At 49.0% G+C, this 14,611-nt stretch overlaps 2 protein-coding genes and 1 pseudogene across 6 annotated transcripts in view; 2 read left to right on the top strand and 1 right to left on the bottom strand.

The window, feature by feature from the left end:
- Nucleotides 1-5,998, top strand: part of CPNE1 (copine 1) — a 40,256-nt gene extending 34,258 nt beyond the window's left edge. For 4 of the 5 annotated variants that reach the window (XM_036902439.2, XM_036902437.2, XM_036902438.2 and 1 more), the window contains 15 exons: nt 109-237; nt 336-515; nt 665-739; nt 828-899; nt 1,018-1,098; nt 1,253-1,342; nt 1,456-1,542; nt 1,679-1,765; nt 1,859-1,918; nt 1,998-2,131; nt 2,240-2,294; nt 3,333-3,384; nt 4,959-5,092; nt 5,248-5,484; nt 5,688-5,998. In XM_036902439.2, the coding sequence (XP_036758334.2) occupies nt 109-237; nt 336-515; nt 665-739; nt 828-899; nt 1,018-1,098; nt 1,253-1,342; nt 1,456-1,542; nt 1,679-1,765; nt 1,859-1,918; nt 1,998-2,131; nt 2,240-2,294; nt 3,333-3,384; nt 4,959-5,092; nt 5,248-5,484; nt 5,688-5,828 (1,614 nt within the window). In that variant the 3' untranslated portion in view covers nt 5,829-5,998. Of the gene's footprint in view, nt 1-93; nt 238-335; nt 516-664; nt 740-827; nt 900-1,017; nt 1,099-1,252; nt 1,343-1,455; nt 1,543-1,678; nt 1,766-1,858; nt 1,919-1,997; nt 2,132-2,239; nt 2,295-3,332; nt 3,385-4,958; nt 5,093-5,247; nt 5,485-5,687 lie in introns of all 5 variants that reach the window. The other variant, XM_057502938.1, reaches the window with a different exon arrangement.
- A 2,573-nt stretch (nt 5,999-8,571) lies between these two features.
- Nucleotides 8,572-12,974, bottom strand: SPAG4 (sperm associated antigen 4). Its single transcript, XM_036902450.2, is given in 13 exon segments — nt 8,572-8,738; nt 8,853-8,939; nt 9,450-9,617; nt 9,941-10,056; nt 10,227-10,302; nt 10,587-10,695; nt 10,815-10,840; nt 11,159-11,202; nt 11,443-11,504; nt 11,698-11,764; nt 12,096-12,200; nt 12,629-12,647; nt 12,649-12,974. Coding segments are annotated over 13 exon segments (1,317 nt in total). The 5' UTR covers nt 12,937-12,974; the 3' UTR covers nt 8,572-8,588.
- Nucleotides 12,975-13,078: 104 nt separating this feature from the next.
- Nucleotides 13,079-14,611, top strand: part of LOC118920154 (fer-1-like protein 4) — a 41,272-nt pseudogene continuing 39,739 nt past the window's right edge.

Raw genomic sequence — 14,611 nt, 5'->3', positions numbered from 1 at the left:
ACGGGCTCAGCCCTGCCTGGGTGAAGCCTGGCATTCCCAAGCTGGGACCTACAGTCAGAGAAAGGTAGAAAAGGGTGTCAGTGCTTGACTCAGTTCCTTTTTTCCCAGATGGCCCACTGTGTGACCTTGGTTCAGCTGTCCATATCCTGTGACCACCTCATTGACAAGGACATCGGCTCCAAGTCTGACCCACTCTGTGTCCTTTTACAGGATGTGGGAGGGGGAAGCTGGGCTGAGGTGAGAAGAACCATGGGGTTTAAGGTTGTGGAGGGAGGCTAGGACTGTTTTGGGGTGGAGGGTGTGTGACTATGATACTCATTGGCCTCTGCCCACAGCTTGGCCGGACTGAGCAAGTACGGAACTGCTCCAGCCCTGAGTTCTCTAAGACTCTGCAACTTGAGTACCACTTTGAGACAGTCCAGAAGCTCCGATTTGGCATCTATGACATAGACAACAAGACACTGGAGCTGGGGGATGATGACTTCCTAGGAGGGGCTGAGTGTTCATTAGGACAGGTATGTAGGGCCAGGGATTAGAATCCTTCAGACAAGTTCAGTAAGAGCTCTGTCACAACCCAGCTTGCCTGGGGTGTGGGGAGGGTTGCGGGAGTGGGGGTCAAGCAGGACCTAACTCTTTCTGATATGTTAACCTTGCTGTGCCCCAGATTGTGTCCAGCCAGATACTAACTCTACCCTTGATGCTGAAGCCTGGAAAACCTGCTGGGCAGGGAACCATGACGGTAAGGAAGGACCTGCAGAGGGAGAATGAGGCCCTTGCATCAGTGAGGAATTCATGAGATGATACACTCTCCTGCCTCCCCTACCTAGGTATCAGCTCAGGAGCTGAAGGATAGCCGTGTAGTGACCATGGAGGTGGAGGCCAGAAATCTAGATAAGAAGGTATGTGTGTGGAAGGAGGCCCTGGGGGTTCAAGAATTAAGAGGGCAGGGCCGGAGATAGAGGTCTGGCATTGTGATTGTCTCCCTTGAGTCTTTTATTGTCTCTGTGGCATTGACAGGACTTCCTAGGGAAATCAGATCCATTCTTGGAGTTCCTCTGCCAGGGTGATGCGAAATGGCACCTGACATACAGATCTGAGGTGTGAGACCCTGGGATTGAGTGGTGTGGGGTGGGAGAGAATCTCCTGGGAGTTGTGACTACCAAGGTTTGGGAGACTGCATATGGGTAGGAAAGGATGGCAGCTCCTCACACACCACCCAGAGCTCACTGGAGGCCTTGCCTTTCACCTTAAGGTAATCAAGAACAACCTGAACCCTACGTGGAAGCGCTTCTCTGTTCCCCTTCAGCATTTCTGTAGGGGAGACCCTACCACACCCATACAGGTGAGGAGCCTGCTTTCTGAATAGACTGAACAGAGACATAGAGCCTGGGGAGGGATCTATTCTCACTTGCCACCTGTCTCCTCATCTTTATATACACACACACCTCCCTCCAGGTGCGATGCTCAGATTATGACAGTGATGGTTCACATGATCTTATTGGTACCTTCTACACCAGCTTGGCCCAGCTGCAAGCAGCCCCAGTGAGTACTGGCCTTGCCTAGAGTGTTCAGGTGGGCCTAGGGGGATGCAGCCTCAGGGAGAGAGAGGGAGGGCAGGGCAAATCGAGTCCTGGTTGATGCTCTGGGAGTTTTCTACTGACTTTTCTTTCCTCTCCAGGCTGAGTTTGAATGCATCCATCCTGAGAAGCAGCAGAAAAAGAAAAGCTACAAGAACTCTGGAACTATCTGTGTCAAGATTTGCCAGGTGAGATAATAGCTTATGTGAGCCAGGCTCTGACCCCGGAGCTCCACAGCCCTAACCCCTTCATGCCAGCCATGACCTTGGTTTCATCTGCAGGTAGAAACAGAATATTCATTCCTGGATTTTGTGATGGGAGGCTGTCAGATCAACTTCACTGTAAGTTGCTTTACCAGGGGAAAGAGAACAGATTTGGGGCTCAAGGTGGACTTCAGCTCCTCTCCCCACCTCCTCCCAGGTGGGCATGGACTTCACAGGCTCCAATGGAGACCCCTCCTCCCCAGACTCCCTGCACTACCTGAGCCCAACAGGTGTCAATGAGTATCTGACAGCACTGTGGAGTGTGGGCAGCGTGATACAGGACTATGACACGTGAGTAACTTTTTCTCTTGCCCAACCCTACTCCCTGCAGATGCTTCAACCTCTGGGCTCACAGTCCTCCCCTCGCTGCCTCATCCTCAATTCACTGTCTTTCCACAGGGACAAGCTCTTTCCAGCATTTGGATTTGGAGCCCAGGTGCCTCCTGACTGGCAGGTGAACACTCTCTTCCCCTCCCCAACTCCCGTTTTCAGTTTCAGGGTCCTGATTTTAGGGGATGCAGTGAACATGCTGCCTGGCTCCCAGCGTTTTGAGTAGATGTGCAGGGATGCATCCCTGCAGACATGTGTGCAGCAAGTGCTTTAGGACTATGAGATGAGTGTGCTTAACTCCTTTCAGGTTCCCAGACCCAATTCCAATGTGTGTGTTACGGGGAGGGAGATTTTCCCCCACACACAATACTAAACAGTTCTCAAACACCAGCAGGGTGTCCGAGAACTCAATTCTGATGCTATCAACCTGCAAACAAAACCAGGTTTCCTAGGCTAAGGGCTGTGTCCTACAAGACTGCCCTCCACCCACATTCCAGATGCCAGTTGCAAGCCCCTGTGCTTCAGACCTACCAGCTGCAGATTGGAGGTTCCCACAACCTCCCCCTTAGAGCAGCTCACAGATCTCAGGAAAACACTTAATTAATGTTTACTAGTTTAGAATACTATAAAGGATACAAGTAAACAGCCAGATGAAGTGAGACATAGGGCAAGGTCTCAAATAAAGGAGCTTCTGTCCTTGTGGAGTTGGGGGCCTGGTTTGGTGGCACGTGGAGGTGCTCCAGATCCCCAAGTGTGTAAGTTCTCTCCCACAGAGAAGCGGGATCCCAGAGAGCTGAGAGCCTTAAGCTCTTATAGGGTTTTGTGAGGGTTTCATTGCATAGTCATGACTGACTAAATTAATTGCCAGTGGCTGATCCCAGCCTCCAGCCCCTACCCTTGGGTGGGGTCCGAAAGTCTCTTATTATCATGACAAAACACCCATTTCACCTTTAAGACTGCAGTATTTTCTGCAACTGTGGGTAAAAACCAGATATACCTGGGAAATATGTATTTGGTCATATGAATGACCAAATATGTATTTCTTATGACTCATTATATCACAGACTGCTCCTGTATGATGCTTGGTATATTCCACAGCATCCTTTTTCTTAGCACAAAGGTGGTCATGGGGGAAGAACCTCATTTTCATTCTTGTCCTTAGGTCTCCCATGAATTTGCCTTGAACTTCAACCCCAGTAACCCCTACTGTGCTGGTAAGTACTCCCATCTTTCAGTTGTAAGCAGATGCCTCTTACACCTAGAGGGACAGCCTCTGCAGACAAAGGAGAGTGGGGGGTTTGTAGGGGGAAGATAACTAATTTTCTTGTACAGAGGAGTGGATTTTAGAGCTAGGTCCCTGGAGGCAAATCTTATCTTGCCACTTGCTGTGTGACTTGGGGCCAGTTGCTTAGCTTCTTTGTGCTTTTGCTTCATAAAAAAACTAAGTATTGTAGGACATTGAATATTTAAGGAGAGGATGCTTATAAAGTCTGAAGCAGTAAGCCCGGAACATACTAAGTGCTCTAAAAAAATTGTTGCTATTGTATAATCATTATAATCTTTGACTAGAAGCCTGCAGCTTCTTACTTGGGCATCCGTATAAGTCTTGGTGTCTCCCTGCAGCTCTTTCCCAGGTGCTTTTGGCCCTGATCTCTTTTGTATGGAGAGGGCCAAACCTCTTGGGCTTCCCAGCACTCCCACAGAGGCAACAAGTTGGAGTGGAAAACTTGACCTGATCTGACCTGGGTTTTTATTTTGACATAAGTTCCTTAGAGAGAAGTGCAAGAATAATTACAGGTGCTCAGGGGTCAGGGTCTGGGTCACATGATTAGGTTCAGATCATTCATTTTTGGTGGAAATACTGCTATAATGAAGTGATTCTGTGTATAGTTCTCAGTGCACATTATCAGGAGGACCCATAATACTGATTTATCCTATTATGTCATTTTAACTTTGATTATTTGGTTTTGTTGTAAGAGTTTACCAGGTTTCACCATTGTACAAATATTATTTTCCTCTTTGTAATTAATAAGTTATCTTTTGGAAATACACTTTAAGGCTATATAAATATCTAGTTATGCATTAATTTTTACCCTGTGGTTTTAGCATCCTTGGATGATCCTTGCCTGAATCAATTATCTCTATAATTATCAAATAATTTTATAATCCCTCCTTCTACATTTGTTAAGGAAGAGCTTTCCCCATCTCTCATTAATTATTTAATATGTTTATGGATTCTTATTAAATGGATTATAATTCATTGTGTTCTTAAATAGGTTATAATATGAAGCTCAACTTTCCTAGATTTGTTCAAGGGAGTCCCCTAATCTGGGTTTTAATTCAAGCTGTGATTTAGGGCAAGTGCCTATAAGTCCGGGGAGAGGAAATCCCAGGGCAAAAATACCCCTGAAACCGAAATCAGTTTATTGCTTACAAACTGCAGTCCGGGACTGTCTGTTTTCTGTTACAGCAGAAGCATGCAAGATCTCCCCCTAACCTCTCAGGTTAAGATAAACCCTTGGTTGCCCGGGTAATTACCCATTGATATGCAGATGAACTAAAGTCAGGAGAGATATTCTGGAAATATTACAGTTTTACCCACAGTGCCTTTCCTCTCTTTGGTCTTAATTTCATCTGTAGAGTAAGTTCAGTTCAGTTCCTTGGGCTACAGGGGGGACTGAAAGAAATGCACCCAAGTTCCCAAATCTCCTTAGCCAGGATGGGGTAATGTCAGGACTGGCTCACCAGGAGAGGCCCAGTATTTTAGTTTTTTTCCCTCTTTTTCTAGGCATCCAGGGCATCGTGGATGCCTACCGCCAAGTCCTGCCCCAAGTTCGCCTTTATGGCCCCACCAACTTTGCACCCATCATCAACCATGTGGCCAGGTTTGCAGCCCAGTCTGCACATCAGAGGACTGCCACGGTGAGGGTTGTGGGAGGAAGTGGCAGTGGTGGGGTGGTCTTGATCAAGGGCTCCCTTGAAAGGTATGTAACAAGGGAGACTTATTGGCAGTGTGGGAATGTATGGCTGGGGTGTCCAGTGGGTCTGCTTCAGCGTATTAATGGGCTTGCCCCCAGCAATACTTTGTGCTGTTGCTGCTCACTGATGGTGCTGTGACGGACGTGGAGGCCACATGTGAGGCTGTGGTTCGTGCCTCCCATCTGCCCATATCAGTGATTATCGTGGGTGTGGGTGGTGCTGACTTCGAGGCCATGGAGCAGCTGGATGCTGACGGTGGACCCCTACGTGCACACTCCGGGGAGGCAGCTGCCCGGGACATAGTGCAGTTTGTGCCCTTCCGCCGCTTCCAGAACGTGAGTGGGGATGATAAGCTTGGGGGTCTGACAGATCTGGGTGTTTACCCTGCTACCTCTCCCTGATGTGAGGGAGGATGTGCACCCTTTCACCTAAGTCTGGGGCAGGGTTGGTATTGGGTTTTGAATCCTTTCTTGGGTATGAAATGTAGACCTTGGGAAGTTATGGGTCACCACTGAACTTGCCCCTCTTCTGCTGGTAGGCCCCACGGGAGGCATTGGCGCAGACTGTGCTCGCAGAAGTACCCATGCAACTGGTCTCCTACTTCAAGGCCCAAGGTTGGGCCCCATTCAAGCCACTTCTACCCCCAGCCAAGGGCCCTGCACAGGCTCCTCAAGTCTAGATTCCCCTGGAGGGTAGGCTGTGACCACTCCTTAGCCCAGCCCTGCACACAGTCCCCAGTGCTAGCACTTTATATTTTATACTTTTATATGTGACCCTGCTATTGCTGCTTTTGATCCTATCTGCTTGTCCCCAGAGCCTCCATATTCTAATAAAGGTCAGTGAAGACCACTGCTTTGCCACCACTCTGTTTTTTGGGTGGGAATCTGCTATTAGCCATGTTTACTTCTCTGAACCTCAAGTTTTTTTACCTTAGGGGTTGCTTAGTGAAGGGATACCTGTGATGTAATAGCCTCACTCAAAAGAAATTGGGTATTCCTGCCACACATCTAGAGACACTGACTCTATTTTTGAAAATACAAAGATTGAATGTAACCCAAACACACAGCCTGTTCTGCCTCTGAAGAACTGAGCTGGGAACACAGAGTGGGAAGTGCTAGGGGAGGGATGACTTTTAAGATGAAGCAAAGGCTGTACTAGGCTTCCTGGAGGAGGGAGCAGGGGTGGTTCTAGTCCTAAAGATAGTCTTATAAGCCTGAATTTTCTAACAGCTAATTTTTTTTCTCATTAGAAAATTAATATGTATATTCATTGTTGAAAAAATACCAAACTCCCATAACCCAGTAAAATATTTAGTGCATATTTTTTTGTCCTTTTATGCATATTTATATTCTATAGATATTTTCTATTTGACAAAAATGGGGTCATATTGTACATACTATAATATGCTTTAAAATGTTTTTTAAATGCATGCTAGTTAGTACAGAATTGTTTCAAATAAAATATTGTATAAAATAGATAATGGAGCAGATTAAGGGCCACAGTCTTTCCTAGTTCTGACAGTTTTCTTCTGAACAGGACATGATATATACTGTTTGACCTTGTTTTTATTGTATTTTGGGTGTCTTAACCATTAGAACTTAATGTATTGACCTCATTCTTTTTAATGCCTATTGTTATTCTGTGTATAAGCCTACTATAGCTTTTTTTGCCAGTCCCTTATTGAGATTTGGGTCCCTTCCGGTTTTATTCTGTTACAAACAGTGCTATAATGAATATCTTTGTACATTCATTTGTGCATTTACAGTAATGTTTCTGAAGGATTTGTTCCTAGATGTAAGAAGTGCTAGATCAAAGGGTATGAATATTTAAAATTCTGACACTGTATATTTATCCCTTTTAGTAGCTGACAGGCAAAAAAGAAAAAAAGGATCTCACTTTTAGTTTAAATTTAATTAATTATGAAGGTTAGGCATCATTTCACATGTTTGTGAATTTTTTCTTCTAAACAGCCTATTTATAGGTTTTTGTTGTGAGAGCCTTTATGCTCTTACAGTTATTATTAACTCTGTTTCTTAAGTATGTTGAAAGTATTTCCTCCCAGGCTATTTTCTTCTATTAATAGTCTTGGTCTATAGAACTCTTATTATATGAAAATTTAAAGATGTTATGTATCCCAGTGTAGCTTGCTTTTTAGGAAAGTATCCATGTTATCAATTACTTTCCATGACATTGAACATTCTCTTAAACTGCCATTTCTTGGTTATGTATTATTTTTGTAGCATAATTTATTTTCTTAGACACTAATTACAATTTTTTCCTTATAAACAATAGTGTGATGAATATCCTTAAAAGTATTACCGTTGATTACATCTGTGTATTCTCTGGATGGATTCTTTAGAAGTGATTAAATTGTATAAAAACTAAGGCTTTTGGTTCCTAATATGAAACTGCCTTCCAGAAAAGGTATAGTAGTTCATATTTCTAACCTTATGCTTTGAAAGCACTCAATATAAATTATAAAATAATACCCCAAAAATATAAACAGTGATGTGCACCATCCCCATACATTGCATTTACTAGAGGTGTAACCACTGTATGATATTCTTCCAAAACATGAACACACTGGGAACAAACTAACAGCCAAGTTGTTGCATGTTTCTGTGCTCATTCTCGTCCCCCTTTTCTACTCTCTGCCCAGGTAGAACTCATGAATTCTTTTATCTCTCTCCCCCATCTTTTATTCTTCCAGTTCTACTTTTGACCCTTAGAGTGAAGGATTCTTGGCTCAGTAAATGAATTGTCCTGTTTCCTGAGCATCTTTTCAACCCTATCAGGCTCCTTGAGGCCAGGGAGTGGTGAACACTATACCCACCTGTACTGGGCCCAGCATTGAGCGGAACACTGTGATTTCAGTAAAGACAGCCTGAGTAGGGACTACCATCAACTCTTGACTCACATGCTTCCTAGAGATTCTTAAGTCTCCTTAGTTTCTTCAGTACCTGAAGAAAAGGGGTAGCTCCTCCTCCACCTGCATCTAGCAGGAGTTGGGGGACTTTCCCAGAGGTTGGGGTGGGAATTGAGGTGCACACAGCATGGCTTTAGGCTGACTGGCAGCTCTGCAGTAAAAATGATGACCTCTGGAGGAAGGTAGACTTGGTTCCCACCATGGTACTACTCTTCATTAGCTTTGTGACCTTAAGCAAGTTTTCTGGCCTGAGTTGTTTCCCATTCTGTGGTTGTGAGGATCAGACAGGTAATGTGTTATAATGGCTAGAGCACCATTCCTTAAACATAGTAAGCACTCCATAAACATGAGCTGCTGCAACTGATCAGGACTTCTCCAAGAAAAGAGGGCATACTGGAAGTAGATGCTCCACCGTACTTACATGCCAAAGTCAACCACAGCCCCTCCACCAAATACCCCCAGCACTGACCCAGTTTCTTTCAGCACAGACCTCTACTCCAACAATCAGCATGTTTAATGGGGCCCCTGTGTGGCACTGTCCCCTTCCCCCTCTGAGGTTTGCAAGCCATGGGCTCGGACTCGATACAAGCACGTGAAACGGGGATGGCCCCAGTTGCTTAGAATTTCGATCTTCACCTTGGGAAAGGCAGCTGGGGGGTCGTTCTGGAGAGAAAAATGGGTCATGCCAAGGTCTGCGCTCTCAAGGGCTGCCTTCCTCCCGATTCTTCCCTCACTGTCCCATTCCCTTAGCACCCTCACCCCCAGAGGCAGACAAACCTGTAGGTGAAAAGTCTGAATCTCAGATTTTTCCACATAGAAGGTGAATTTCCCCAAGAAAACTTCAGTCTCATCAACCTGGAGGCCCTGGTGAAGAGTGAGTGGAGGAACAGTGAAGCACAAGTGGAGAAAGACAGCACAACTCTGAAGACCTGCCCTGTGTTCAGTATGTGTGCATGCTCTCATTGATTTTTTTAGTGTTAAGATAGTGTAATGTGGAATGTGGTCTCAAAGAAACTAGGTTGCAAATTTCAGTCTGGCCAGTTGTTAACTGTGTGATCTTGGGTAAGTAATATCTGCTTTCGGAGCATTACTCTCCTCATCAGTGAAGGAGATAATAGCACTTCATAGGTGGTTGTGTGGATGCAAGGAGATAATCCGTGTAAAGTACTTGGCACAGAGTACGTTCTCAATAAGCCGTAACTAATATTTGAATGTGGTTATAATTATGTATAACCTACAGCAGCCCTGAGAGGCAAGTGGTAGTATCTCCACTACAGCTAAGCAAGCAAAATTTCAGATAGTGGCACCGGTTTTCATCACTGTCTGGTGCTTTCTAGACAAATCTCCCACTTCCTTGGCCTCAGCCCCACTCACATAGACTGCGAAGTCGCGGGGGGCGCTGTCGGCCCCCGCAGTGTGTGCCACGCTGGGATGTGGATGCTGCAGGGTGATGTCACTCAGCTGCACACGACCCGGAAGCCGGATCACCACCTGGCCCTGGTCGCCCTCAAAAGCCCAGCAATTCCCAGGGAACACATATGGCTGCAGGTGGGCAGATAGGCCAGTCAACTTTGGCTCATACCCAGCCTTGGTATTGGCTCAGGTAGGCTGCGCCTTCAGCTCGACCCCTGCCCAGTCTTTCACCTCTAACAAGGGTGTCTGCCCAGCCAGATCCCGCCCAGGACCCCAGTCCCCAGCACTGACAGGCCCCACCTCCAGCAGGGCCCATCCTCTGCCCAGCAGGGTCCCGCCCAACCCAGCGCCAAGCCCTCAGCTCAGCTTGGTCCCACCTCCAGGGAGCTGTTAGGTCCTTTCCTCAGCGCCCCGCCCCTGGTTCTGTTCTGGGATCCAGATTCTAGGCCCACCTCTAGGATAACTGTGGGCGGCCGCGCATAGTTCCAGAAGCTGAAGCGATTCCAGAAGTAGGCAGTGTTCACGTCCTCGTAGTCGTGAGATGTCTTATCTAGGTCAATGGAGGCTCCTGGAGGAGGGAGAAGCCACCACTCAGAGGCTCCCAGGCAACGACCCAACAGCTGAGCAGGGTCTGTCTGAGGTCGGTCTCCTTGGGCGGGTTAAGTGCATAGGTCTGCCTGTGTCAATGTCTCTGTCTCATTCCGTGTGTCTGTGTCTCTCAGTCTCTCAGGGTCTTACCCAAAGAGCTCAGTGCATAGTCGGGTTTCCGCACAAAATCCTCATTCAGCTTCTGGAATACGAGCTTGGCCACTCTCTAAAAAGAGGGAGGGCGGGGCTTGCAGGCAGGCATTATTGGGAAGCAGAATTCTGGGGACTAGGTTGTCTGGGGTGGACTTTGTGGGCCCTGAGAGAAATCCCAAAGTCGGGCTCTGCGGTGTGGCTTCAAGGCTCAGGACCCAGGCCAGGCTCTGCAAGAGGTTTCCTAGGTGGGCGGGGACTGGGCAATGGGTAGGGACATGGGAGCCAGGAACCCCAGGGTAGGGCTCCTGGATACCCCTGGGTTCCAGCTTCGAGAGCAGGATGTGTCTGCAGGCTCACCTCGCTGTTGGCTGTGCGAATGCCGGACACCTGCTTGTGTAGCGTGTCCAGCTCCGCCTGGAGCTGCTGCAGCTGTTGGCCCTGGGAGCGCACGCGCTTGTGGTACTCCCTGCATGCGTGGGGGTTGGGGTGTGGTTGGCTCCCTGTTCCCCTCGATGCTTCCCGTAAGGATCCCCACGGAAGCAACTTGGAGCCCCCAATGCCCCACCCCCAGGTTTCCTCTTTCACCTTAGAGTCAGCATCTCCTTAGGCTCCTATTGGAGGGCAGAAAGGACAAAATTCACCGAAGCTCAGCTCTCACCCACCTCCTCCCAGTTCAGTCTTGGAGCAGCCAGATTCAAAGAGCCGCCTTTTTAAGGACTGTGCCCCCTCCTTTCCCTGACCTTCCAGAATGTCTCAAAGACTTTCAAGTATCTCTGGGCACAATCTCTCAGAAATCTGTTTATATTCAGCCCCTCCTTAGGATTATAGCCTCCAGCACTGTCCCCTTCCCAGCAGCCCAAGGGATCCCCCACAACCTCCAGGTTCATAACATACCAACCGCCCACCCCAGGACAGTCTCCCCAACTCACATTCTCCAGAGGAGGGACCAGGCACAGAAGCCCCCACCAAAGTGCTGGAGAAAGAAAGGGGTGGTCTCAGGGAAAGGGAAGGGAGAGGGTTTCCCTGACAAAAGGAGGCAGTGAGGAGAAAAGAGGCTTGGGGGGGTTGAGTTTTGGGAGGACAAGAGGGCCCTGAAGGGGCCTGTGAGTTGCTGAAGGCGCTGAATGGGCCTGAGGCATATAGGAGAAAATGGGTACCGTTTGGCTCCAAACATAAAGGGCTGAGGCCCCAGGAGATTTCAGCACCAGCTCACCTGCCAGAAAGAGGCTCAGCAGTGACACAGCCGTGAGCAGGAAGCGGGTGGAACAGACCTCCCTGAAGAACCGGATGGAGGCTGAGGCCCGACACCGTACTGAACTCCACAACCCCCGCCCCAAGGTCCTAGACCCAGCTCCTGCGAACACTACTCAACCAGGTCTGAATCCGCTCAAGCCTCAGCTGCGTCCAGGCCTGCGTCCCACCCCATCCAAAGAGCAATCCCTAAGGTTCCCCCTTCCCTCCCTCTCACCTGTACACAATGACCAGCACGTCTCCTACCAGGGATAACAACACGCTCAGCACCTGGAAGAGACGGCCTGAGGAGAGATTGGGGGACAGAGAAGGGACCGCGGCTTAGGGGGATAGATAACGAGGGGCGCAGAGAGCTGGTGTTTGAGGTTCAGAAGGGACTCTGGAAGGAGGCTCAGAAAAGAGTCTAGGGCTCAGAAAGAGGGGTGGGCTAGGAGAATCAGATGGGGGCGAGGAGAATGAGTTGAGACAAAGTGTATCAGGCTCAGGGAAGGAGTTGGAGACTCATATATGGGTTGGGGGCTCGGAACAGAGAACAGTGTCTCAGAGACGAGAGAACTCGACAGGGGAGAAGGAAGGCAGAGGGTCAGAGGAGATACGAGCAGGAGTGGCCCGTACTCAGGAAGCTCTTGGACAATCGCGCGGGCGGTATCTCCTGCCTCCGATCCAGGGTTGAATGAAGGTCGAGCTGCTCCTCAGAGATTACAGGAGAGCCAGCCGGTTCTGTGGGCGTCCAAGGGCTCCACTGGGGCTTTGCGCACCGCAGGCCCACTCCTTCCCTCCTTCCCCAGCGCAGAAGCCCGGCAGCACCTCACAGACTTTGGTCACACCTCATCTGCATCCCAGGTCTTTCTCAACAATCTGAGGCCCCGCCCGTCAATGAAACAACCCAGATCTTGGCCCCTCCCCTAGACTTAAATCTTGGTGCCGTTTTCCTGGTAGCCGCTTAGGCTAACGCCAAGGCCGCGCCTCTTCGTGGTACCCAATCACGATGTTCCCCGCTCCTTCCCAGGACCGCCTATCGCGCAGAGGCCCTGCGCACTAGTATCGTTCAGTGCCAGCCCTCTTCACCCCATAAGCTCTGCTCTCTAGGAGGTGCGCAGGTAGTTTTATCCTGATTCCGCGCCAAGACTCGCCTTCTTGCCCCGCACCCGAGCCCCCGCCCCTCACGGGTTTCCGCCCCCCAGGCGGTCAGTGCATTGTGGCTCCGTGGCATCGGCTTCTGCCGAGAGCTTCTAGCCAGTGTGGTTCCTCCAGGCACTCCTGCGCTCAGGGAGGGCTCACCACAGCTTCGGCCTCGGGCCTTTCTGCTCTCGCGCTCCCCGGGCTCCGGCCCAGATGATCGATGCCCGCTGCTGCTGTCCTCCGAGGTGACGTTCATTGAGTTGTTGTCGCTGTAAAAGTTGGGCGCGTGCTTTTGCGAGGAAGTGGTCGAGCCCGGGCGGGGGCTCCGCCGCATCCTGATCCCGGGTCAGCCGTTAAGGCCCTCAACCAGTGTGCGCCGGGACCCTACGGATCTTGCGTGCAGCCGACGGGCCCCGCGGCCTGACCCAGCCCTCTCTCCGATATCTGGGCCGGCTGCTGACGTCATAGAGGAGACCATGGTCTCCGTGGAACGCCCAGACGGTGCGTCACAGAGCTAGAGTCATGATGTCACCGGGAGCCATGGTAGCCTCATTCCCATGTTAAAGCAAGCAGTGATATCACGCACTTTCCAGAACACACTAAAGTTGCACTCCGCATAAAAGCATTTCTATCCCCCTTCCTGCTTTGTTTTTTCAACGCTTATTAACATGCTATATGTTTTACATACTTATTTCTTCATTGCCTGTTACTCCCCACATAATGTAAGCTTTATGAAGGCAGGGAGTTTGTTGGCTATCCTACCCTCCAACACCTAGATAAGGCCTAGCATGTAGTAGGTGCTCAAATATTTGTGAGTGAATGAATGAATGAAAGTTAAGAGGCAGGAGTTAGTTCACCCAGGGCACTTCTAAATAAACACTGTCTCTTTTACTCCCCAAACCCTTCAGGCCTCTACTCTCATCCCAGTACTCAGGTCAGGTCAGTCATTCTGACCTCAGGATCCGTGGGCCCGGCTTCCAGATCCATATTCACCAGGTGTCTTATGGGATAGGAATTCAGTATCCACCAACCATCTCAGTCACTGAGAACAGACTGAGGAATCACAGATAGGCACAGCCAAGAGACCAGAGGTTCCCAGGCTCCTGCTGTGCAACAGAATACCAGTGCAGTTTATAGAACTTCAGGTTCCCAGGCACACCTTGAGAACCTACTTCAGCATTTCTACAGTGGACCCGTGCATTCTAACATCCATATGTATAATCCAGATGAAGGATCATGATTAGAAAAGCAATGCAGTGTACCCTGTGCACCCTTACATGGCTAAGCAAACAGGTCAAGAAAGGGGAAGGGACTTCCTGGAGGCCACATGGTGCATGATAGAGAATCCCAAAGTCCTTGGAGCCTAGTCCTCTGTTTGCCACATCCCATCTTTGTAATTTTGAGAAGTGCATATAGCAGTTCTAAGAGTCATGGAGGCCTAGGGAAAATCTGCTAGGCTATGTTACAGCTCATGTTAGTTTCCAGAGGGATGGCATCTATATCTTGCTTAATTAGATGCCACCGAGTTCAGGTGATAGAGAGAGGCTAAGGCCAAGGCCCTGCAAGCTAAGAATTCTGGTTCCCCCTCTGCCCTCCTTTGGGTTCCAGTGTCCTCATCTGTCAAATGGGGAGAAGAAACACTCCCCTAATATCTGGGAGCCTTAAGGTCTAACCTGGACCTTGCTTAAAACAGAACAACCCATGCCTCTTGTCTGATGTTTTATAGACCCCCAAATCCATCTGAGCACCAAACACCTGGGAAACAGAACAGGACTTTCCAACCCCAGTACTGAGATGGAGAACCTGAAGCACAAGGAGAGACCATGTTGGTTCACTGCCACACAGTAAGACCCAGTTCCTTGACGGTTTAACCATACCAGCTGCTGCCACCTGATATATTCCTTGTACACAGGCCAAACTCACAAATCACAGGTCCTGAAAAACACCCTGCCTGGGTTTCCACTGCTTGGATATCCATCTCTAATTAACTCCTGTTCTCAGGCTCATTT

The sequence above is a fragment of the Manis pentadactyla genome, chromosome 5 (genome assembly GCF_030020395.1).
Source record: "Manis pentadactyla isolate mManPen7 chromosome 5, mManPen7.hap1, whole genome shotgun sequence".
Taxonomy (NCBI): Eukaryota; Metazoa; Chordata; class Mammalia; order Pholidota; family Manidae; genus Manis; species Manis pentadactyla.
The sequence above is the reverse complement of the archived record's forward strand: the minus strand, read 5'-3'. Positions and strand labels throughout refer to the sequence as shown.